The sequence below is a fragment of the Fusarium solani genome (assembly GCF_023522795.1).
Source record: "Fusarium solani strain SB1 chromosome Unknown bctg00000001, whole genome shotgun sequence".
Classification (NCBI taxonomy): Eukaryota; Fungi; Ascomycota; class Sordariomycetes; order Hypocreales; family Nectriaceae; genus Fusarium; species Fusarium solani.
Window position 1 is genome coordinate 2997240 of NW_027072156.1, and position 24115 is coordinate 3021354.

Consider the following 24115-nt stretch of genomic DNA (forward strand, 5'->3'; position numbering starts at 1 on the left):
GCACACGAGTGGCGCTGCTTTGATGCTTCTGATGACGATGCATCAGGCATGACCGCATAACGAGCTTGGTATAAGAAGGCGTCTAGTTCCCTCTTCTCGCGCGAGCGTTGTCTGCACCCTTGGCCTCCAATGGGAGATTAGGGCATGTTGTGCTGGCGCCGCGGAAACGATTTGACAGCCCATATGAAGAAAGGGTTGGGGGCTGTATTAGACGACGACACCCCCCAGGCCAGGCCAAGCCCCTCGTGGTTCTCAGGAGAGAAACGCGCGCTGGCGCTTTGAGCCCTGTTCGATGATGGTCACCCTGCCTCTCAGGGCATCTGTCACGGTCGACATTTCACTGGGAAACTGATAGCGGTGGAGCACTGATCTCAATATGATGTGTCACGCTGCAAGGCGGGACAAAGCTGGCGTTCTGCAGATGGACTAGGAGGGCAACTGGCGTGGGCACTAAGCGAGGGCCTGTGGCTTGGACCCGATCTGTTTGCTGGGCATGGAGCCGAGATGATCAATGTTGTTGCAGACTGCAGCATCTCTCTCTTGTGGGAATGAGATGAGTCCCCTGCGCGACCTCCAGCTAACCCCGGAGATGTTGGCTTTCCCCTATGTGTACAGTACCAGACCAGTACCAACTAGGCCCGGCGGTTCTCGACAGTTCTCAAGTAGTTGGGCCCCCACAGCCTGAGGCTGAGGATGGATGTGTGCGTATCGAAAACGCCAGACAAGGATCTCGGGTTACACAGCGCTGCTAATCATCCAGGAGACGACGAGCTATCCAAATGCGGCCGTGTTAGTGTCGAGGTCGGCGAGGGGGGACCAGAGAGTGAGAAGACTTGAGACGACAGCAGTTCTGCAGTGCTGAGCAGTACTGGGCATGTACGGATACCTTTGGACCCTCTCGTGCGTGTCTGTCTTGCTCCCTCATTCTCTGGATATGCACTATCCCTGGACCCGGGGGACCCAGACCAGGCGCCTGGAGAACTGGGATCAGATGCACTCGAATCCAGAGCTGGTAAGGGACGGTTCTCGCGATGTCTGGCAGATGGGACAGGCTGTTGCGCCGTCCCCGTCCCTTAATCACCCACTTGCCGACGTTTTGTCAGCGGACGTGAGAAGCGAACTATAAAGCCGACATGATTTGATGTTTGGATTGGGGATGAATCATGACGTGGCTGAGCACCTCTTTCATTGCTAGCAAGAGGAGACGCCTGGGTATAAAACAAACTACTCAACACCCGGGACTACACTGTGCAGCAAGCAACCAAGCAAGCAAGCAAGCAAGCAAGCAAGCAATACAACTCAAACACATCGGACCGGATTGCATCCAACATCACATCACATCACATCGTACTGCACTGCACTACACCGTACCTACTGTACCGACTGTGGCACGGTCTCATCTCTTACCGAACCCGTTGTAACATCGCACAAGCGTCATATCTGAGATCTGAGCGCCTCGGCTGTGTGCAGCTCACCGTTGATCCATGTCCCCCGAAAAGACTGTCCTAGTGGATGTCCTGCCGGGCGATCAGACAGGCATCTACTACATCCCCATCTGTAATGTCTGTTCCAACTTTCTTTCAAGGACCCTGTTCATGTCATGTCATGGAGGATGAGGCTAACTGCGAAGTACAGCTACCTTTCAATGTACTTTTTCGGCGACTCAAGAGTTGGATACGCAAAGGGGCATCGTGCGAGGTCGACCACGTCGAAATCTTTTTCAACAGCACTTCGGGATGGGTCCGCCTTCAGGGCAAGGACAATTTCGAGAAAGCATGGAGTAAGTGAGCTACTTTCGAGCATAGTTGGATACAGATGCTGACGAGACAACACAATAGAGCTCCTTAGCAGCGGGCGTGCCTTTGATGGACGCTCAATCATAGCTGATGACAAGAACCGAACCCAAACAATCACCATCAAGAAGAAGGTTGTTCAGCCAAATATTCAGCAGCAAGAACATCAGCAGGAGCAACATCAGCAGGAGCAGCAGCAGCAGCAGCAGCAGCAGCAGCAGAATCTGCCTCAGCCGGTGGTGGCCTATTCGCAAACCCCAGGTTATCCCCCTGCTATTCAAGGCCAACAAGTCGCTGCATCGTCAACTACGTCTCCCCAGTATTCTTCGACACCTGGACAGGTAAGAGAGGTTTGGCGTCATAACGATGGAGAGCATTTATTCTAACTCGGGGTTTCCCTAGTACTACGCGGCTGGCTACAACCAGGCTGGAGGCCCGAGTTACTTGGGCCAATCTATGCCGACGCAAGGCTACCCTCTCCAGCCGAGAGCAACGACAGACCCACGGGAGTATTACGACTACAGCGCGGCCAATGCTGGTCCTTCATCTGGCGTTGGATACTCCCCCGGCTACCAATATGACGGCACCCAGTTTGCCCTGCCCTACCGCGACCAACAAGAGGCACCGGCGCACTATGCTGGGGCCGGAGCCGGAGCCGGGGGAGTGTCCCAGGACAGGAGCCAACGTACCAGACAGAGACAGAATTTGTCACGACCGAGGCCCGGAAGCTACATGTGTCGCCGTTCCCTCAGAAAGAGTCCCGTAAAGACGTCGACAGGTGGATCCGACACAAGATCTATGAAAAGCAGACGATCAAGAGCATCGATATCCCCATGAACGGGACCAACAAATACCTCCGAGGCCACGTCTTTGTCATTTTCGACAGCGCCTCGTCAGCAACCAAGGCTATGGAACAGCTAAACAAGGCAACCTACCAAGGACGCAAAATCGTAGCGCGGCCCACAGCGGAGGGCGTCGCGGTGGATGAGCAGCCCCCGGCGCTGTCCCGAGCGAACGAGGCCAGCATCCCAACGGGACCCCGAAACGATCGTCATAGGGGAGACAAGCCGCAGAGGCCAAGGCACAGAGAGCCCGACAGGAAGCGGTCGTCGTCTGACAAGAAGTCATCTTCGTCTGCTAAGAAGAGTTCTAAGACGTCTTCTATGAAGACATTGCCGGACAAGGACAAGAAGGGTAGCAGCAGCATTAAGGATGCGGGCCCTCCCCTCGTGGTTGACGGCAGCTGCCGCAGGCGTGACAAGCGTTGATGATGGTGTACTGCACTGCACTGCATCACATTGCACCATGGCACACTATAGTGCAGAATCTTGGCCTCGACGAGGTCTAGCTCAGTTCCTCTGGGCTCGATGCCACGAATCTATATGGACCTGACGCGTGGTATGCAGACTTGTCATTGGACAAGGGAGGCTAGCTGAGCAAGAAACAGGCACAGCAGCAACAGGTGAGGAGAGTGTGCTTCTAAGACTAACCAGAGCTGGTAGGCTTCGTTAACTAGTCAACGGGCAGGATAATGGGAGTACCAGAGTTGCATACGATGCGACCTGCACAGAGAGCTTCTTTGCTTTTTCGATGCAGCGCATCTGGCGTCGAGGGGGGCGGTATGGTTGAAGAAATTGGCATTAATTTTGGTTTCCGAGGGAATAGAGAGAGGGGGAGAGAGAGAGACAGTTGGATAGGTAGTCTGATAGAAAAGCTTCTCGTTATTCTCAAGCCGTTTCTCGATACGAGCTCGACAGCCATGGCATGGCGTCTGACATGATCGATCTGCAGCAGCTGGCTTGTGGTACATGACAACATTTCCGACAGATCAAAAGCCCTTCATCCCTGCGTATGTTGTGTACCCCCATTTCTCCATCGCTTCTGTATCTCCAGCGGAACGGCCAACCAACAAGATGGCCAACTGGAGGGGGAAACGACATCCATGGAAGAGAAAATATCTGCCCAGAGACAACATTGGCGCCCACAGACAAGCCAGACACAACCAACAGCCCCAAGCCCCCCCCCCCCCCCCTTTTCCCCACCAATGAACATGTCGTTGGCCATCTTGGGCCGTTGATTGCATGCGTGGTCGCGCGTGTACGTCAATGCTGTGTTTTCTTCAACCCAAAGGCCGGTTTCGTTTGGTGGAACGAACCCCTGGCTGGTGCATCGCAGCCAGCCTCATCTGGGACATGGACATGGGCTTCGGCAGGCAAGGACACGGAGAGATCCGGCATGCTTGTTACATACAGCAAGTTCATACGTGGTTATCCAACGTCTTTTTTGTGTGATCTACGACGCCTGTCTCGGGATGTTTTTCTAGACGGCGTCCTCCGTCGTCGGGACTATTCCATGCACGTCGACTGGTCCCATGTATAAGATATGGCACTACGTAGAAGGCGCTCCATAGGGCTATCGCGGCTGGAGCTCCCTGTTACCGGATCGCCCGCTAGCAGGGGCACAGAAGCAGAGAGAGGCAAAGACTTGTTCGAGGCTGAGAGATGATGAGACAAAATATCATGGTACGTAGTATCAACCAAAAGACACATATTCCTTCTTGGGTGCCTTCTATTCAAAAACTGTGCTGTCATTATGCTGTATGCCATGTGCTCTCCAAAATAGCACTCGCTATCCATCGGCCTCTCTTCTCCCCATCTCTTCTCTCCGTGTTGTACAGAGACGACGCTCTAACGTGCATCTGCAGTACAGCATACAACTATGCATGGTACCGTACCCGTCCTCTCGGCATCGACAGCCACAGTCACGGCGAGAGGCACTCTGCTGTAGTGTAGTAGCTAGCCTGCCCCTCCTCTCACACACACACACTCAACCATGCATGTCCAAGCATCGCCCAAAGGAGGCAGGCTGGCAGGCTGGTGATCCTTTGTGTAACCTGACAGGCCCACCGACGAAGCAGCCTGGGGACACCGGCTTCGTTCGTCTCCCAATCGTACCATGGCTGCAAGCCGGTATGTCTGTACCCGCTGTCACCCCCTGTCTGTCCTGTCCATCGGCCACACTAGCTTCTGCTTCTGCGTCAAGACGCGCCCTCCCCCATGCCCCTCTCTCATCCCCTCTCCTCTCTCCTCTCCCTCCTCTCCTTACCCCTGTCACGCCCACTATCGACAACTCGTAGATCGTCATTCTTCGTAATGGGCTTGCATGTCGAAACTGCGCCTGGAACCAAGCACGGGTGGGCATGGGGCACGGGGCCCGACCTGCCAAGAGCCGCTGCATGAGGCTTGTTGATTGCTCTCTCTACCCTCACACGTGTTGAACCTTTGCTGTTGATGTTGTCCCTTCTCTGCCTCTGCCTCTATCTCCCCCTGGTCGACACAACACGTAAATACGCTGTTGGTTCAGCCGCCAAAATCCATCTTTAGTGCAATAGTGGGTTGCCCGGAAGATCCCGAGGCTGCCTTGTCCGCTTGACCTGTGTTTTGCCTTCCGAAGCGGATAACCTCTTCCAGGAATGCCTTCTGCCCGTCACTCATGCCACCAACTACCGCTCTAAACGTCTCCTGGTCTATCGCTGCAAGCTCCAATAGTCGCGCACTCGTCTCCCGGTACACCTCGTCACCCTCGGCCGTTGCTCGGGCCATGAGGGTCGGAATCACCACCGTCATGGCCGCCAGGCGCCGGGCCTTGTCCACTGTACCCACGTACTGGCATAGCGTATGCGCGATCAGGGCCCTGGCATTCTCAGGATCTTCAGGGTCCGTGTCCGTCACAAAGGCTATCAGACGCGGGAATAGGTACCGGGCGATGCTGAGGTCAGCGCTGGTCTGCGCCGGCTGGAGCAGCAAGGACCTGATGCAGTTTGCTGCAATCTTGGCAGTCTGGTAATATCCATCGTGGTTAGCAGTCGGTCTTCTTTCAAGGGGATGTAACGCCAGCTCATAGCTGGCTCAGCTCAGGTATAACAACATACCATTCGGTCCGTGAGACAGTCCAGCAGCTCATCCAGATAGCGCGCCACCAAAGCTTCAGTAGCCGGCAGGTGATTTCGCCCACCCGTGAAGAGAATGGTGGTGGCCAGCAGGCAGTTCTTGACACACGCAAGGGACTGCGGAGCCTCGCGCTTCTGCGCATTCAGGTAGATGGATAGGAAGCGGCGCAGGCAGCCCTGCATCTGGATGTCTGTGGCCGACGGCTCACCACCGCCGGGGCTCCTCCGTGAGTTAGACATGCTGCCCACGAAGCGCTTTAGCGTGGGCAGCGACTGTGGAACTATCAGCTCCTGGCAGTCGGGCGTGGCCAGGGTGGTGGCAAAGATGTGGACGATGCATGCATGAAGATCCGTCTTGATGATGGCCGGGAACACCTCTGCAGCGTCCACGAGTGCGTTCAACGACGACCGTATCAGCAGGATCGCTTCCTCGTTCATCTGATGCCTGGCCGGTTGATTTCCCTCTGAGAGGTTGGGGAGGAGCCCCGTTAGCACTAGCACGATGATTCGTGTGAGCTCAAAGAGCTGGTCGATATCGTCAGACAGGTCGCCTTCTTCGGTCGCATGTCTCCTTGCAGAGGGGTGCGCAATGCAGAGCACACTGGCAATTTCCACAATCACGCCTTGGACATCCAGCCCTTCAGTCAGCACCAGGCGGTCTAGTAGATCCATCGTCTCGGAGAATACGTCCGGCCTGTAGATGGCATGACCGGAAACGCTGGGATGCAGGATCTTCTTAAGCGCTTGGAGGATGGCCAACGTCTGCTCGTGTGTCGCCAGAGAGTCGCTCTGCCCAGACCGGGTGGCAAGGGCCTCGAACGCAAGCCCAAACAGGACGAAGAAGAATGCAACAGGCTCGTCCCGGTAATTGATGTCTGAGCTCTTGCCTCTGCCGTTGGTCGATGGGCCATCTGACTCCTTTCCGTCCAGGGCATCAAACACGAACTCGCTGTCCTGCTCGATCAGGCTAGCAATGGCATCGACCAGCTTCAGCCAAGCATCCTGGTAGAAACGCAGCAGCGTCTCGCGATTAAGGGCTGCATAGATTGTGTCCAGGCTTCCAGACAGCGAGGGGGTCCCAGTGTCATCGAGATGTCAGGCTCGAACCGGAGACGCGCGAATTCACGCAGAGACTCTAGCCAAAGAGGCGTCAACGTGCCGATATGCGGTCTCAGCACATCCAATAGGTACTGCTGCTCCGAGCTGGCAACCTGCAGCTCTGCCCAGGCGGAAAACACCGATATCTTGACCATGACTTGGGCATTGGAGCTCAGTCCTTTCAGATCGCCAATGGCCGCGTTCTCGTTGTCCTTGGAGAAGTTCTCGAGGGCACTGACGAGTGTTTTCAAGATCCTGCCCATGCGGTCCACATCAGTGACGATGCCGATCGAGATGAAGCTTGCGCAGACGTTGACAGCTTCTGACGCAAGCTCAGGCGAAGAGTCTGCGGCGAACGCTGGAGTGAGCGCGGAGCTAATCTGGGCTTGGTACTGTTCCAGTAGCATTGCCTCCTCAAAGTCTGGGTCAGGTGTCTTTCCAAACATCTTGAGCACGTCTCCAATGATCTTGAGGCCCCAGATCCGAAGCTCTAGCACACTCGACGTGGATGCAGAAAAGGCCATGCGGACAACATCCGCAACCTTGCTTTGCAGGTCGCTCTGAGCCTTGGACTCTCCATTGGCCGTAACGTCCTTTGCAATGAACAAGAACATCTCATCGATGCAGCTCATGGCAAAAGTCGTGACTTGCCATCGCAGAGGCTCAACTTCAGAGGTTGCCTTGTTTTCCTTCTCGTCCTTAGCTGCGCCTGCAGCAGCAGCAAAACCAGCCACCTCTTCATCCTGGAGATCGAGTTGACCACCGCCCTTGGAGCCCGATGAAGCGTCCTCCGTCTTGGGCCGCGCCCTCGTCATCTTAAGTACAGCCTGGAATCGTTGAAGCCAGGCGTTGGTCTCGGCGAGACAAGTGTGATGCATCCAGTTTCGAATAATATTGCGGATTCCATCGTGGGATGGGACAGTATCAAGGACAAGCCAGAGCTGTTCTTCGAATCCCTTCTCTGCTTCCCGGAGAACATCTTGTGGGTTCCTCTTCATCATGTTGTGAATGCCATCCACTGCAACATCCCGCAGGGTAGTAGACTCGGAAGAGAGGTACTTTTGGAGAAGCTTCACGTAGTCGGCGAAGTGCATGTGTCCAGGAGCGTAGAGAGACAGATGCTCTAGGCACCCAAGCGCTGCTCTCTGCACAAGCAAGTCTGGTTCCTCTCGGAACTGATTGACCAACGTGAAGATGAGTTCTCGTGACTTGGTGGCATCTTGCAGGTCAGGACCAAGCACGTTGATGAGCGAGTCAACACAGCGAGCAATGGCAGATGTTGTAGAAAGCTCCATCTCGAGGTTCATGGTGATTGCTGAAGATATCTCCGCATGATGTGTCTCGGACAGATAGAGCTGGACCAGCATGCCGAGCGTGCTGGGCACGTATCCAGCAAAGCTGAGCCCCGATGCGTCTGAGGCTAACGACAGTGCCTCCAGCGCCCAATAGTGCACTACTGGGTGAGGATCATTGCAAAGAGACATAAGGATGCCGAGGATAGTCTTGAGATGGTATCCAGCGGCCATTCCGCCGACCTGGGTTTGGATGGACCCGAGCGCCATGGCGCAACCCGCTCGCGCACTAGGTTCACGGTTGCCGACGATGGTGTCCACCAGGTACTTGATTTCGTTGTTCGTGAAGCCATTTCCGTAGACGTTGCAGAGGCGAGCCACAGCGGCGTACCCAAGGCTTCTGACATGCTCATCAGGATCAAGCACAAAGTCACGAACAATGTCTTGTAGTAGCGCCTCCACCGCATGGTTGGAGATGTCGCCGGCAGGAGATTTTGTCTCCTTCACGGCCACTCTCATCGTTGCCAGAATGGCTGTAGCGAGGTTGACATTGATGGCAGCCTTGCGGCCGGGGTCTCTTTGTAGCGAACCTGCTGATGCAAAGGTTCGAATTTGTTCCAGGATACTCTCTTGGACCTTGGCTGGAGTGAGGGGGAAGGCGAACGCAAACAGTTGGATCGCGGCGTTGATGACCTCTGTAGCAGGAGGATCAGGGGTCACCGACGATGGATCCATGTTGCCAATGTACAAGACAGAGGCATCATGCTCCAAGCTTCCACAGATAGGAGACCGAAGCAGGTTGTTGATCGCATCCTCAGTGCTGTCGAGTTCATCATAGTTCTCGACCGAGTTCTCCTGCTGCCCAGGAAGCTTCCTGACCAGAGATCCAGAGACAAGACCGGTGATACCGAAGCCAGAGTTGTCACCAACCTCCCAGATAGACTCGAAAGTAGCCGCTGCATTTGCGATCGAGGCACTGAGTGAATTTGGTGCGTAGTTTTCCGGGTCCGCAAATAGAGAAATGGCCAGAGTCAATAAATTAGATTGCAGTAAGGCCTCGCTTCCACCAGCGGGACTAAGATTGACGAGCTTGACATAACATTGTAGGACTCTGCGTTGAACCATCATGTCAAGATCCTGGAGCTGCAAGGCAGGGGCCAGTCTCTGGCTAATATCATCGGTGGTCTTCTTTGACGGTAAAGTCTTCAAAAACGCTGTCGTGTTCTGAAGCATGGTGGCGATCCTCTTGGACACATCGACTGTGAGGAGACGGCTGTTAAACTGGAGGAAGGCCAAGATTGATCCCAGGGCACATTCTCTCACATGAGCCAGGAAGGATGCTTCAAGCAGACTTCGTGCCGATGTGTTGTCTTTTGCGAGCGGCTTTGGGAGCGCGTTCTTCCAGAGGAGGAGTAGTTGTGACAAGTGAATCTTGACAAAGTTCGGACCAAGAGACATCAAGCCGCCTATCAAAATCCAGGCAACTTGGATCTGCGTGCTCGCAACACGAAGCTCTGATTTACTGCTCGATTTCAACATGTTGGTTGCCATAGTCAACACTCGACTGTTGATTTCGACCGATCCGTGAAGGGGACGAGAGGGACTCGCACTCAACGTGGCGGCTAGTCCATGTGCAGCACCAATACATCGTCTTGGTGAGTTTCGGGCGCCCCCTAGCAGAGAGAGTTCGCGGTTCAGGCTGTTCATGCAGACTGAAAGGCAAGGGAGTAGTTGCTGGGGGCACGCAAGAACTAATGTCTTCATGCAGTGGGATGCAAAGACCTGGACGGTATAACTGGGATGTTGCAGCACCTGCAAGAGACCATCTCTGCATGACTCTGCAAAGGTGTTTGCTGCCGAGCCGAGGGAGTCCACCAGTGAAGAGACAGCACTCAGCGTTGCGATCAAAGTATGCTTAGAAGGCTCGGGCCGCTCCGCCAAGGCTTGGGGGTAATTCTTGAAGACGTTGTTGATGAGTGACCTGGCAGCCGATATCTGGCCAGACTCTCCCAAGATCTTGCGTCCAATAACGTCCTGAATGATAACATCAACGATTTTTCTTGAGATTAAGAGGCGGTATCGATTGTTGATGATCGTCGGGGCCCCGAGCAAGTCGATCGCAAGACTCTCGACGATTTTGAGATAATTGGTTTCAACAAGCTTCTCCCCAAGTCGTCGAAATAGCTTGCCATAGCAGATACCGATGGCTGCCCGGGTCCTGTTGGAGGCTGAAGCCTTGACATACTGAGTGGCCAGGTTCTTCAGCATATCAGCCAGTGACAATGCCAGCACTTGACTTCGCTTGCCAGACGGCGCGGGACTAGCTGAACGAGACGGAATCTCATCTTCGTCGGCTACGATGTTGGGGATTGTAGATTGCCGTTTCAACGCCTTCTTGGTCTTTTTGCCCTTGGGTGATGCCACCTCGGCAGGCCCGCCTTCTGAGTGGCCTTGATACATGGCTTCGGCGAAGCATTCTGCTGCGGCTTGCCGAACCTGGACGGATGATGAATCAAACGCCTTCAATACGGCCGACTCCAGTTTGTCGAAGTCGTTGGAATTGAGGAAATAGGGGGTGTGCTTGACGAGCGCCTTGAGAGTCCGGCAGGCGGAAGCAACAACGAGATGCCCCTTGTCGGACGAAGCGTGGTTCCGTGCTTGTTTCCAAATGTCTCGCGCAATGACCTCGTCCATACTCCCTTCCACCATCCGAATGATCTTTCCTAGGGCGGTTATGCATGCTGCGCGAAGACCAGCATTGTTGGAGGAGGACTTGAGTAGCTTGATCAAGGTTGTGCAGGCAAGCTGGTGTAGACCAATCGCGCTGTCTCCAGCAGAAGCGAACACATCGCCCAAGCAGACAACCGCTGCATGCTTGGTCCGTATCTCGGCATCCGTCTTGAGCTTGCCGCTCGACACAATCGCAATCAAGTCGTTGATCGTTTCGAAGAGCAGCTTCCTGTCTCCGTAGCCAAAGATGTGCGCCAGACATTTCCCCAGGTTGTTCCGTATAACTCGAGACGGCTGTGGCGAGGACAGGTTGATGATCTGGAAGATCTCCTTCTTGAGATAGAACTGTTGCGCCGTGCAGTCGTCGGCCTCTAGCTGCAGGACGTGCTTGGTCAAGCTCGAGACGAATGTGAGCAGGAATAGCTCTTGCTGTTCGGCCGGTAGGGATTGGAGCTTGGGGAGGTCAAGCTCTGGGTTCGCAGTCGCCGAGTCGGGGGAAGCTTGCGCCTCGCTGGTGCGGGCTGGAGCCTCGGGCTCCTGTGTCGACGACATGGCGCAAAGATGTAGACGCCGTCAACGATGCCCGAGTTCGATGGAAAATATCGTAAATATGGTATTCGACAAAATGTTGTTTCTTGCTTGTTTCAAAGGGTAAAAGGTGGTAACCTGGACGCTCCCCATGCCACATGCCACCTGCTTCCAGGGGAATGGCAGGTACCACCCTTACAAGCAATCGATGTGGGGCATACTTCTTATCCGTCTCCGGAGTTCGCCCGGCGCATCCCGGCATGGGTCTCAAATTGGACTTGGACTCGACTATTCGAGGATAGAGGTTTGAAGTCGATTGACACCGCGAGGTCAATCTTGAGAGACAGATCTGGATCTAGGCCTTTCTGCTTCTTTATAAGCAAAATGTCTACTAGGCAGGGCTTGCGCTCGCTTGCAAAGGCGTCCACTTTGCTCACTTCCACTCAGCCAGCAAATTCAATCATCTGCCGACAATGCCAAAGATCCTTTGCAACGACGCCGGCTCAATGGGCTGGGCACAACAAGTGGTCCAAGACGAAACACATCAAGGCGGTCACGGATAAGAAGAAAATGACTGAGCGGGCTGGGTTTACTAAGACGATCGCCATGTATTCAAGGAGTAAGCCATCAGTCTACCGTCTCATCGTAGTAGATATTCTAATAGAGGAGCAGTGTACGGTGATGATCTCAAGTTTAACCCTCAATTGGCCAGTGCCATATCTGCTGCGACAAAAGGTAAATCCCAAAACTCTCCTTCAACCGTTTTGGGGTTCTAAGACAATTGGTAGCGAGTATTCCGAAAAACCTGATCGAGGCCGCCATCGCGCGAGGTCAAGGCCGTTCAGCCACTGGAGCCCAGCTCGAATCCATGTCCCTCGAAGTCTTGATGCCCCCCACCATTGCCATGATCATTGACGCCGAGACGGACAACAAGACCCGTACCCTCCACGACCTGCGACTTGTGGTCAAGAAGGCCGGCGGCGTCGTCGGATCGACCACCTTCTACTTCACCCGGCGCGGACGTGCCGTCTTCAAAACGAAAGAAGGCGGCCCTTCGCTGTCTGACGTCCTAGACGAAGCAATTGAGCACGACGGGCTGGAAGATGTCGAGGAGCTGCCAGAAGGCGATTTCCTAGTCTGGACCCAGCCCAACACGCTGGCCGCCATCACCGAGGCCATGTCCAAGAAGTTTGAGCTCGAGGTCTTGGACTCCGACATTGTCTGGGCCCCGAACGAGGACACAATGGTCAGCGTTGACAAGTCTGCCGAAGTCGAGAGCCTCGATCTTCTCTTCAACGGACTCAAGGAGTACCCCGAGGTCAAGGCCATCTACGCCAACGTGCGCCAGGGAACCATCGAAGACGAGGAGTGGGACAGAGTCGAAAGGAACCTGGATGTATAAAACATGTATGCTGTACAACATGTAGAATAGCGTTTTTGTGTCAATTTTGTACAAGTGCATTCGTTCCCTCCCAAATTGAGGTGCGAGATTTCTCCAATGCCCAGTTCCAAACGCCGTGATTACATTGTCATGCCGCCGCAAAACATCCTCTCAAAGTCATAATGTACACGTTCGGGTCATGGTCTCGAAAGCTGTGTCGGCTCGATAATCGTTTACGACTCGTGGTGCTCCTGCTCTGGCTGCTGCGCTGCTCTTTGTCGCTCCTCCTCGAGCTTCTTGGCCTGCCGCAGCTTCTGCCGCGCGACAATGCGCTCGTACTCGGCCTTGATCTCGTCTCGGTCCTTGGGGATCTTGTTGCACTCTTCAGGCTTCGGCCAGAAGCCGGGGACGGCGAAGCGGTTGTCGAGGTTCGTTCCGAAATAATACATGATGCCAATCGGGAACATGACATATGTGCCGAACTAATACGCCGAGTTATGGTTAGCATCTGCAGTGGCGAAGCGGGAGGTGAGGCCATCCAGACGAGGACCTTGAATCAGGCAATTGAAGCATTTTGCCGGATCTTCGGGAACTGCAAAATGGGGGCAGAAGGAGCTTACCTTGAACACTTCGAGATTGAGACCACCCATTTTGAATATCTGATCTTTCAACGCTTACACTCGTAACTCGGAATGGCGATGGAGCGGGTGAAGGCGAAATGTTTGAGAGGACGAGGTGATGATGCCTTTAGATGGATAGCCCCGGTAGAGTGGTGAGTGGTACTAGCGCCCACCACCACTCAGAAATCAGTCTATCATGATTGGCCATCTGAGACAACAAACGCACATTGTAAGCCTCAGCAACTCAAAAGAGGTCAACAACGTCATGTAGGCAAGTAAGCTTCTTAGTTTCTAGGTAGCATATACGGGTTCAACTACAACGCCCATAAATACCATCGTCGATCGGTGGCATCATTCCTTTCCAAAAGACCCCAGAACCAGCATACACCAAACCTTCATCCCCCAACCACGTGTATATAAACTCCATATCCTCACATAATTCAACGCCCACATCGTGTTTGTTTGTTTGTTTGTCCCAGTTCCCAGGCGTTTAGCCACAAGTATATGCACAAGATTCCCGAACTCCCTAGTCATGACCAAAACCCCTTCATTAGGGCAGCCTCGCACCGCCCGCCCTGGCCTTTTGGGCCTCCTCCATCATCAGGCGCTCTGTGAAGCTGCGAGGAGTGCCGGAGAAGCCAGTATTGGCCACACTGGCGCGGAAGCTGTTGAGGTCTCCCTCGTCCATTCCGCTGCGGCCGTCTAGCCCTCCTACAAACGTATTGAAGTTCCCGAGAGAAGCAGCTTGGGCGTGCACCTCGGGATTGCGGACGACTGGCATGATGACGGGTCGTCCTTTGTAAGATCCCAAAGAGCCAACTTGGAAGCGTGTTGCTGTTGGCGTCGTTGGGCCAGATGAAACATCTCGTTTGGTGATATGTACTGCTGGTGATGTCGCATAGAGTGACTGCTCAGACTCTGGCACATCCGGTAGCTCGACCTCAGGTTCCTCTTCCTGCACAGTTAGGGGCTTGGGTCGCGGCTTTGGCGGCGCAGACAAACCCCCGGCCTCGAAATGGAATAAGTCATCCTCCTCTGCGTCGGAGTCTTCATGGGGATTCGTTTGCCCGTTTTCGCTAGAACCTTGAGGTTTCACGGGCGACCTGGGGCTCGGAATAGGCTCGCTGGGTTTGGATTCCTCGGGACTCTTCGCTAGAGAGGGTGAGCCAGGAGGCTTCTTATTCGTAAAGGACTTGGGCTTCGCCATGGAAAGAAACTCCTCATCCGAGGAGTTATCCTGCTCTGTGTCCTCCTCTAGCTCTTCACTAACGCTTCCGAGGGTGCGCTCTATCCGAACCGATTCGGGGATATACATTGCCGATGGAGGTTCCGGCGCGATGAGCATTGGGCTGCTTCTCTCCTCTGTTTGTGTGTCTTGTGAGGTTGTAGTAGTATCCCGTTGCTCAACGGTAGTTTGATCTGTATTCGAGTTCACCACAGTCCACACAGTACCGTCTTCCAATGGTGCTCTTGACAATGCCCTCAAGGCTTCCGATGACGAGATCTTGCGGGGCGGTGCTTGTTCCTCAAATTCGTCATACAACATCGAGTCTGTGCCGGGTTCATCGATCGGGGGAGCCGGAACTGCTGGCGGAATCATGAAATCAGTCGGTCGTGGTGAAGCTGTGGGCAGGACCTCGGCGCCCATGACATCAAAACGAACACGCCTAGGACTATGCGGAGGCCTCGATGCGCTGGAGGAGCGTCGCAAGGCGCTCCGTGGTGTTTTGGACTCGCTTCGATCCGAGTGGCCCGACGAGGTTGTGTCATCAGTTGCTTGACGGACATGGCCTGGCCGGGCAGGCGATTGAGGCAATGCCGGCAGGCCACTCTGCAATTCGTCGAGACTCGGCTGATGACCCATGTCTGCGCCTTGCTGCTGCTGCTGCTGCTCTTCTTCCGCTCGGATGCCTGGCTCAGGCAGCAGCATCGCAAGAGGAGGACTGGGGAGGTTGGGGAGGGGAGGAGAGATGGGCAGCATGGGAGAGCTCTCCAGCAGAGGTAGGTAGCTGGGAGTGAAGAGGCCGTGCAACTCCTGATGTCGATCGCGGGGGCTGCCTGGAGGCTCTGCGGCACCCGATCCGGAGGCAGTAGAGGCAGCGGTCGGCGGGGAGAGGTGGCGTTGGCCCGATCCGGGGCGGGCGAATGCTCGTGAGTCAGCCTCGAGGTCCAGACTGGTGAGGGCCGAGGTCAGGTCTGGATAGTTGGGCAATGACTTGGCAAGGGATTGCCGAATGCTCAAGGCAACGTCGGGGTGGATGTCTCGGAGCAGATCGTGGTAGTAGCGCAGAAAATCGGCGGCCACCTCGTGGCGAAAGGTCTGAACCTTGTGCTCGAGCTCTGAGAGCCTCTGCGAGAGGTCATCGACAAGCCTCGCCTCCTCCATGGCGCTTAACAGGCTCCTGCAAGCGGACTGGGCAATGGCAGGTATCTCGGTATGCGCATGACGCAACAAGGTCCGGGTAGATGCGTGCCAAAAGTCTGCGGGTGACGGCACGCGAGGGTTTGTGGGATTGAGTGCCCGCGTGAGCCAGAGATGGGGATGGGAACTTGGTGGGATTTTGATGGGCGCCGCCGCGACTAGGTTCAGTACAGTACTCCATCCACGAGTTAGCGGCCCTTGTTCTAACTCTGGCTAGACCATACGAGTTTTTTAAACGAGGGCTCAACCATTTCATTTTCGCTCTGTTCCTCCGAAGTACGATAAACAACTTGTTTTGTCGGTGCTCTCATCATGAGCCTTCACCTCACCTCGTGTCCATCTCAGCCCCAACTTCCGTACCGCAAATCATCCCGCGGCCAAGCAGACGAGTCTTTGTTCTGACTGGCCGGTTGCGGAGAATGGCGATCACTCTGCCGAGTTGCGGCTTGTCTCCAACAGTCTGATAGCTCCCCCTGGACACTCTTGGCTGATTCGATTGGGCGCCTGGTGCCTCAACCCCGCGGGCTAAGGTCATGAGCAAGACAGGCAACCCACGCAGCTCTGCGGGCTTTGTTGAAGAGGGAGGGCGGGAGCGGTCTTTGTCTTGTCCGTTGTTTCCACATTCTTGGATGGCCAAGCATTTGAATCACCATCTATTAATGGATCGCAAAGCATTTGCCAAAGTTGGTCGTCTGCTTCTTGTATAGTCCCGAGCAAACAGTCCTGCGGAGAAAGAAACCCTTGTTCTCAACGGCTGCATCCTCTTACCCATGTGGGCAGGTCAATGTGACAGACCAAGCTGAACGACATGGCACCCACGTGTGCGCGGCTTCTGTTTTCCACAAGTCTCCTGCTAGAATGTGTCATGACGAAGGGCTGAGACATTCACGGGGTTGGAAAACACGGAAGATATGCTGTCGTGAGTACTTATTGGCCAACGTCCAACTTGAAGCATTTCATACTTGAAAGCATGCAGCAACTAGGGAGTTTCATAGGTTTTGTACCTGGTTTAAGAAGCAGGCTGACGTTGGAAGTGACATTGAGGCTCATAGAGTTACATGTACTGAAAGACGGGGGAACACGACCACGTAGTACTCCGGATGCATCCTCGATTTCAGCCGCGAGGGGTCCATCCTTGCCGGAGCTGCGCGTATTGGAGGCTCCGCAACGTACAGTAGCTACTGAACTCTCCTTCAATGTTCGGTCACACTGGATGTCACATTGCTTGAAATAAGGCAGAACGATCCCAGCTCTCCGGGCTCCTATGGGTCCAGCACCAGATACTGGCTGTTAAAGACGATAGATAGGTCTCTTGCGCAATCGACAACATCATGACCACCACAACAAGAGGTGAGCCCGCAGAAATCGCGGGGCTCATGCGCCCAACGGTCTTCCGGTATTGATCTACCAATGAATTTCAATCTCCTCCATCAAAGGTAAATGGAAGGCTGATATTAGCCAGGTCTAGCTCTGGGTGCCCGCATGCGCCAGAGCTTGTGCGCTTCACCGCCTTCCATCTTCGGCGTTCAATGCTGATAATTCTGCCGCAAATTGTCCATCCTCCAGACGGGAAGCTCTAGAAGCACTGACCTCTCCACACCCGTTGCCGTTGCCATCCAATATCCTCAGTACGACCGCATTCTATCCCGGTAGATTGCGCTCACCAGCTCATTCCCTAGAGAGCTCGCTGGCGACACGGATGCCTTCCTTGTTAATCTCTTATCCCAGCCTTCTTTCCTAGTCCGTCATGTCCACGATCACCCCCGACGCGCACCAGTCGGGAAACCCGCCCATCATCCCGTTGTCCTTCAATGGCCACCAACCCGAAAAAGTGACGCTCTACCCTCTGTCCAACTACACGTTTGGCGTCAAGGAAACGCAGCTTGAGGAGGATCCGTCGGTCATCGCCCGCTTGAAGCGCCTCGAAGAGCATTATACCGAACATGGCATGCGCCGCACGTGCGAAGGCATCCTCGTATGCCACGAGCACAACCACCCCCATATCCTGATGCTTCAGATCGCGAATGCCTTCTTTAAGCTTCCAGGCGACTACCTAAAGCCGGAAGATGACGAGATCGAGGGTTTCAAGTCTCGGCTAGACGAGCGGTTGGCGCCTGTCGGCCGCCTGGGAGAGGGAGAGGAAGCCGGCGACTGGCAAGTAGGCGACTGCTTGGCCCAGTGGTGGAGGCCCAACTTTGAGACGTTCATGTATCCCTTTGTTCCTGCGCATGTAACACGGCCGAAGGAGTGCAAGAAGCTCTATTTTATTCAATTGCCCAAGACTAGTAGGTTGGCTCACCATTGTTATCAAGCTTGCCGCTGACCCAGCTCTCAGAGGTCCTAAGCGTTCCAAAGAACATGAAGCTCCTCGCGGTTCCTCTATTCGAGCTCTACGACAACACAGCCCGGTATGGTCCGCAGCTCTCTGCCATACCCCATCTTCTGAGCCGCTACAATTTTGAATTCGTTGACGAGAAGGGCAACGTCGTCGCTGCCACGCCAGGGTCCAGTGCCCCCGATGGCTATGTTCCGCAAACAAAAGTCCTGGCAGGAGACGACATGGACATGAAGGAAGAGAACGGTACAAGCTAATCTCCTAGGATATCAGTTTGGAGACATGGCGAAGGTGTTTGGCGTTGTCGGTGTATGCGTATATGGAATGAATGGTCTAGAATCAATCTTGAACTTTTGACATCCATGCTCATGCGCGCTCTTCTAAGCCTTTTCTCCCTGGATGGTTGCCACGAGTCGGCGTTGGTGACGAGCCGCGCGGAACTCGAGATACCAGATTCCCTGCCATGTTCCCGTAGCCTGTGAACCAAGTTTAGCGGTGGTCTGTGACATTCAATGGGAGGCTAAAACTCACCAGTTTTCCGTCCTTGATGGGAATTGTAACGCTTGCCCCGATAAGGGCCGACTTAATGTGCGCAGGCATATCATCAGGTCCCTCGGCGCTGACATTATCAGCGGATATCAGCCATGTTGGTAGGAAAGACACTCACTCGTGGCGGTACAAGGCCTCTCCCTTTGGCCCCTCTGCAGGCGCAATTCGGTCGAGAGCATCACTCATATCCTCGCGGACATCAGAATCCCCTATAAGAGTTAGAAGGTCAATATCGAACCGCATTACAAAACATGAGTCTCGATACTCACAGTTCTCATTCAAACTCAAGGCACAGCTCGTGTGCTGCACGAAAAGATTCAAGAGACCGACTTTGTAGTCTTTAATCTCAGGGAGAGCAGATACAACCTGATCGGTGATCAGGTAGGATCCCCGGGACTTGGCCGGCAGAGTAAACTGCTTCTGAAACCAGCTCATGGTTGTTGAGTGATCTAGGACTGGAGGGGTTGTTGGGCGGGGTGGAGGAGAGGATCCTGTTAATCCAAGGAGACTGAACGGCAGAGTCCAGACAAAGTGAAAAGCACTGGGGAACAGCGATAGCACAAGAAGGAAGCACAGAAGAACTGGAGTAGTGGTAGAATTAAAACGCGAGGTTTGTGGTTGAGGCATAGTTAGTATCGTGGTTGAGCAAGCAAATGCCCGTCATAGTGGGGCGGGAGTTGGAGTCGGACTGGGGTTTTTGAGCCTGTCAGCTATCGAGAACCGTGAGCCAATCACAGAGTATCATTTCATAATCCCGCCCTTGAAGATGCGAATTGCACCACGAGACGAGATAAGAGCTCAAGGCCGATTGTTTGAGAAGTGAAGTATATCTTGCCGATACCTAGGCGAATTGCCTGGCGGTTCTGAAGAGCGTACCGACCCATACCTACTGGGGTTGATCAATGGACAATCGTCAATGTCAAAATCACCTCCTTGTTGTAGCTGCTTGTTTTGCTCATTCGTTGTATTGGCGTAGTATTTACAGAACTTCCCTTCTTCATTTCAGTCAGAGCTCAGTACACGAGTCCGATGCTTTCCCTCTCGTACGTCTAGCGATCTAGATGTTTTCCCAACCAATTCAAACCAAAATGCTCGAGGCCGATCATGACAGGGGGTAGGAGGTCGCAGGGAGGGATTCGAGGTGCTCGCGGTGGTGCTCGTTGGCCTAGAGGTATATCAGCATTAGTTATAGCATTGAGGACCTATCGGAAGAGCATCGTACGTAGGGCAGGCCACAGTAGTTGCAAGTGGAAATCTCAGGCTTGTCGGTGTTGATGAAGATCTTGGGGTGGCCGTTGGGGCCGCCGCCGCCGTCACAGGCGACCATTCGATCGTGAGTCCATCGGACGGGCTGCTGGTGAATCAACTCGATCGCAGACTTGGGTTGAGGCTATCGAACAGTTAGCCGGCCTGGGGTTCCCTTCCTAGCTCGCAAGTGCCGGCTGTACCTGGACAGAGAAGTCGGTCTGCTCGAATCGGGGACCAGTCATGGCCTGGGCGCGAGGGCGCTGGCTGCGGGACCAGACGCCAACACGGTTGGGAGCCTGGCTGATCTCGACAGGCTTGGACTCGTCGACGGGGGCGGGGGACGTCTCGGTGGTCTTCGCGGAAACGGCGGCCTCGAGTTGCCGAGCAGAGGTGGTGAAGGCGCGCTGGGAGAGTCGCGCGCTGCGCGCCAGGACACCAATTGCCCTCAATTGAGATGTGGCCATCGTGATTGTGTCGGATACCGGGTGTGCGGGTCGATTCGACGTTGTCGGCTCGGGATGGGCAGTTGGAGGTCGTGAGGCATTGAACTTGTCGACTGGGACGAGTGAGCTCGGGGGTTCGGTTTATCCGGGGTCCGAAATATTTTCTAGGTGACCGCGGTCCTTGGGTTGCTGCAATTGCGCCTGGACAAAGAATCTTGCTTGCGACAACCCAATTTTTGGTGTTACGGACGACTTCGAGATAAACACATTATATCCCATACTCTAATCATTCTTCATTTTCCACGGAGCGTGTCGATATTTTCCCCCGTGCGCGCAACTGCGCTTCAACACCGATAACCTTTTGACGGCACGTCGACTCTTCACTCACTTTTTCCACCGATCGATACAAACCCTCAACCATGGCGCCCGAAACACCGAGAGGTGTCTCATCGAGACTCCTCACCATGAAATTCATGCAGCGGGCAGTGGCTTCGGCAAACTCTTCACCCGACGTGGACACAAACTCGGCAAAGAAGCGGAAGCTGGGGCACTCCCCTGCGGCAGGTCGCATCGATATGAATATTGACGAGGCTGCGATCAAGGCTGCTCTGGACGATCAGGAGGCGAAAAGACAGGCGGCACTGGACAAGCACGTCGGGGGCGACACTCACTGGGTTCTTGACTCCCCTTTCACAAAGGCCGCCAGTACCTCCAAACCATCTCTGAATGTCGTCTACGTTGGATACGGTGACATTGATTCATCTAACGAGTCAGGGGACAATGAAGAAGCTCCATCCAGGGGGCGCACTTCAATAGGCAAATCCAAAGGTTCAAAAAAGCAGGCATGTTGAACGCGACAGCTACACTGCAGGAATTTGGAATTTAGGAAACTGACAGTTAACGCGCAGGATGTGTCGAAAAACGAGGATGACGACAGCGATGATTCAGATTCAGAGAACTCAGACGCGCCGACCCCGGGGCGAAAGCGAAAGCCATCCAGTGATAGCCCACACTCTCAAGCTGGGCGAAGCCGCTCACGTTCTAGGTCACAATCGCGACAGAGCATGGAGACTGCCAAAGCCAAAGAGTTTCGTGACAAGAGAAAAAGAAGGAGGTGAAGCTTAGCAAGCTCTCCTCCATCTCATCCGGTGGAGGGATATCATCTGGAGGAGGCAACCAGTTCTCGCCTGCTAGCAGCAAGGCCATGGCTTGCTACAAGTGCCACCAAGCCGGCCACAAAGCCGTAGACTGCCCCAAATCTGGAGGCTTCGGGGGACGATCCAACAGGTAGCTCAGCGATGGCATGAAACTGTTTTAATGTGCTCTATGTGATGCAGGGCAGGATGACAGGCCCAGACTGGGCTCCTTTCCCCCATTTTCTGGGGTAGATGCTCACTGGGGCATGCTTTGATGATTGTGCCCTCTGTGTTCCATGCACAAGCATGCTATATTCTCCTCCCAAAGTATATGGCCCGGTCCGCCTCCGGCATCGTATCTTGAGGATTTCTCTGGGAAGGCAGGTCCATGAACCCCTGCGTCAATTGTTTAGGGCATGGAAAAGCGGCTCAATTTGAGCGTGTATGTTAATTGTCAATACACTAGCACGTGAAAGAGCGTGTCAATCAAGTTATTCAGTGACAGGGCTTAAGTACTGAGTCAGGGGCTGGCTCGAACTATGTGAATGTACTAACCTAGAGCCGTGACTACAGGTTAACATGTGAATGTATCCGGCAATAGTTGGTTGTGTTATTGGTTGAATCAGCCACGTCAAAGGCGTCCCATGTGCGTCCCTAATTGCTTGTGAAGCAGAGATCTCCTGCGCCTCGGATGTTTAGATTTGGCCTACGATAATTCCATGTTTCGCCTCAAGGTCAACGCCAGAACAAGCATCACCCCTTGCCTCATAAAGGTCGAATGCATGACTGGGAAACACGTAGGGCATATAAGTGACCGGGGAAGTTGAAATGAAGTTCCAGAGTATCAGGGGACTTCACCCCAACCAGTCCCCTCGCCCCCTAACCTTTGTAGACAAGAAACAGGTGAGGTTGCTCCTACATGCTTCCTATGCTCAAGGGTCCTTTTCGGAGAGACAGCGGATTGGATGTAGACATGTGTGCCGTATGCAAGGGCCACCAGCATCAGGGGCAACTTACCTGGGGTTACCAAGCATTCGTCATATCGTACAGAAGGATGAGGCGTACTACGTATATCCGTACGTATGTATAGGTAGTATGGATTAAGCAACCTGGGGCTGGACGCCATCCGCTGTCAGTCTTGGACATGGATTCAGCTTCGATTCGTCTATACTGGGGGTGAATCACAAGCGAAGGGCAACGTGATGGCTCACCGAGATGGGGTTCGACACTGAACGGTGCCTCGGTGGCATTGTTCCTTTCGTGATGAACCGTCTCATGATAGGTATATATGTCGTCGCTTTCTGCCATCCCAAGCTCCAAGACTTCATCTCTTCCGCCAACACCACGATCGGCTTTACACAGAACACTACAACCACAGACTGCATATCGAAGCAGTCTCATCATACCTCGTACAGCCCCGAAAAGAGGCATCCTACATCATCGCCGGTTCCACCGCCGACGAGTCAAGGTCTTACCCGGGGCCTCGGCACTCCCTGGACGACACGTCGCAATTCCCGGCAGATACATTTGGTCTCGCTCGGCGATCTACCTCAGGGCTGGGACCGGCCAAGATTGACGTTGCGTTCCGTCCGTCGTGCCGACAAGGTGCTCGCCTCATCTCGCTGGCGGACAAGCAGGTGGAAACTCTTGAGCTGGGCGACGGCACACCCCCCCTCTGCGAATTAGCATTGTGGCGATCATTCTCTCCCTCGACTCAGGCGACCAATGTGAGTATATTGTCTCTGTTCTCGAGTCAGCTTTCCTCAACCAATCCCTCCAAACTTTGCAAACCCTGCCTCCACTCATGTTGATGAACATTTGCGCTTCACTCTTTTGTCCCTGGCAGGGATGGCCAGCCCGCGGCAATAGGCGCCCTCTCCGCGACTAAAAAAGACCGGCGGGCGGGCGAGGGACATGCCATGCCACGAGGATGCATGCGCCCGCGAGCCGGGGATCGGCTTCCAAAGGGCATTTCTGCATACCACTAACAGACCTCTTCTGGCGATATTTGTGAGGCGCGCCACTTGACGGTGGGAGTGGAGGGTCTCTGGTTGAGTTATTAGAGACTGACCACATGGCCTCGTGTGCAATTTGCCCAGCGGCAGAAGCAAAGTGACTTTTGATATCGTGACCTCATTGACCCCAGACTTATCCCGGGAAGCTGACAGTAATAGCAGTCAATTGGTACTAGCCACCTAGTCTTGAACAAAGGGTCCAGGTAAGCCCCCCCTGTAATTCAGGTCAGGTTGATGCAGCCGAGCGTGTTTGCTCAACCGTACTGGATATTGACAGCGCCTTCAATAATAGGCAACGAGAGAACGACAAAGCAATATCATCCATCCTTCCCCGTATCCATCCACCATCACCGCCACCTCCTTACGCGGCCAGACAGAAAGAGAAACATCTGGACCGGCTTAGTCATTTGATATTTATAGGCAGGCAGAGAGGCAATACGCAGTGAACCTGAGCTTATGTTGTCTCGCCAAGCACATAAACGAGACAACTAGCTGCGTAGGAGAGATAACCAAACGGACGGCATCCACCGCTCAACTGCCTGGCCTCATTCGGTCACGGAAACTCGCAAGCCCCGT

At 54.3% G+C, this 24115-nt stretch overlaps 9 protein-coding genes across 9 annotated transcripts; 4 read left to right on the forward strand and 5 right to left on the reverse strand.

Annotated features, from left to right (window-relative positions):
• Nucleotides 1–1605: 1605 nt before the first annotated feature.
• MRS44_003046 (uncharacterized protein) lies at nt 1606–3061 on the forward strand (the record flags this gene model as incomplete). The annotated part of the gene is made up of 4 exons (XM_065623064.1): nt 1606–1780; nt 1839–2134; nt 2196–2331; nt 2385–3061. The coding sequence occupies 4 exons, from the start codon at nt 1606–1608 to the stop codon at nt 3059–3061; spliced, it is 1284 nt and encodes a 427-aa protein (XP_065479136.1).
• A 2091-nt stretch (nt 3062–5152) lies between these two features.
• On the reverse strand, nt 5153–11414 carry MRS44_003047 (uncharacterized protein; the record flags this gene model as incomplete). The annotated part of the gene is made up of 3 exons (XM_065623065.1): nt 5153–5632; nt 5725–6779; nt 6869–11414. 3 exons carry the CDS (start codon nt 11412–11414, stop codon nt 5153–5155), a joined length of 6081 nt encoding a protein of 2026 aa, XP_065479137.1.
• Nucleotides 11415–11774: 360 nt separating this feature from the next.
• On the forward strand, nt 11775–12792 carry MRS44_003048 (uncharacterized protein; the record flags this gene model as incomplete). The annotated part of the gene is made up of 3 exons (XM_046280792.1): nt 11775–12009; nt 12063–12125; nt 12179–12792. The coding sequence occupies 3 exons, from the start codon at nt 11775–11777 to the stop codon at nt 12790–12792; spliced, it is 912 nt and encodes a 303-aa protein (XP_046137162.1).
• Nucleotides 12793–13004: 212 nt separating this feature from the next.
• MRS44_003049 (uncharacterized protein) lies at nt 13005–13421 on the reverse strand (the record flags this gene model as incomplete). The annotated part of the gene is made up of 2 exons (XM_046280793.2): nt 13005–13253; nt 13392–13421. 2 exons carry the CDS (start codon nt 13419–13421, stop codon nt 13005–13007), a joined length of 279 nt encoding a protein of 92 aa, XP_046137163.1.
• A 520-nt stretch (nt 13422–13941) lies between these two features.
• On the reverse strand, nt 13942–15777 carry MRS44_003050 (uncharacterized protein; the record flags this gene model as incomplete). The annotated part of the gene is made up of 1 exon (XM_046268305.2): nt 13942–15777. The coding sequence occupies one exon, from the start codon at nt 15775–15777 to the stop codon at nt 13942–13944; it is 1836 nt and encodes a 611-aa protein (XP_046137164.1).
• A 1783-nt stretch (nt 15778–17560) lies between these two features.
• On the forward strand, nt 17561–18405 carry MRS44_003051 (uncharacterized protein; the record flags this gene model as incomplete). Its single annotated transcript, XM_046268306.2, has 2 exons — nt 17561–18098; nt 18149–18405. 2 exons carry the CDS (start codon nt 17561–17563, stop codon nt 18403–18405), a joined length of 795 nt encoding a protein of 264 aa, XP_046137165.1.
• A 123-nt stretch (nt 18406–18528) lies between these two features.
• On the reverse strand, nt 18529–19324 carry MRS44_003052 (uncharacterized protein; the record flags this gene model as incomplete). Its single annotated transcript, XM_046268302.2, has 4 exons — nt 18529–18624; nt 18680–18767; nt 18816–18906; nt 18967–19324. 4 exons carry the CDS (start codon nt 19322–19324, stop codon nt 18529–18531), a joined length of 633 nt encoding a protein of 210 aa, XP_046137166.1.
• Nucleotides 19325–19799: 475 nt separating this feature from the next.
• MRS44_003053 (uncharacterized protein) lies at nt 19800–20409 on the reverse strand (the record flags this gene model as incomplete). Its single annotated transcript, XM_065623066.1, has 3 exons — nt 19800–19862; nt 19920–20087; nt 20146–20409. 3 exons carry the CDS (start codon nt 20407–20409, stop codon nt 19800–19802), a joined length of 495 nt encoding a protein of 164 aa, XP_065479138.1.
• A 398-nt stretch (nt 20410–20807) lies between these two features.
• Nucleotides 20808–21239, forward strand: MRS44_003054 (uncharacterized protein; the record flags this gene model as incomplete). The annotated part of the gene is made up of 1 exon (XM_065623067.1): nt 20808–21239. The coding sequence occupies one exon, from the start codon at nt 20808–20810 to the stop codon at nt 21237–21239; it is 432 nt and encodes a 143-aa protein (XP_065479139.1).
• Between the last annotated feature and the right edge of the window lie 2876 nt (nt 21240–24115).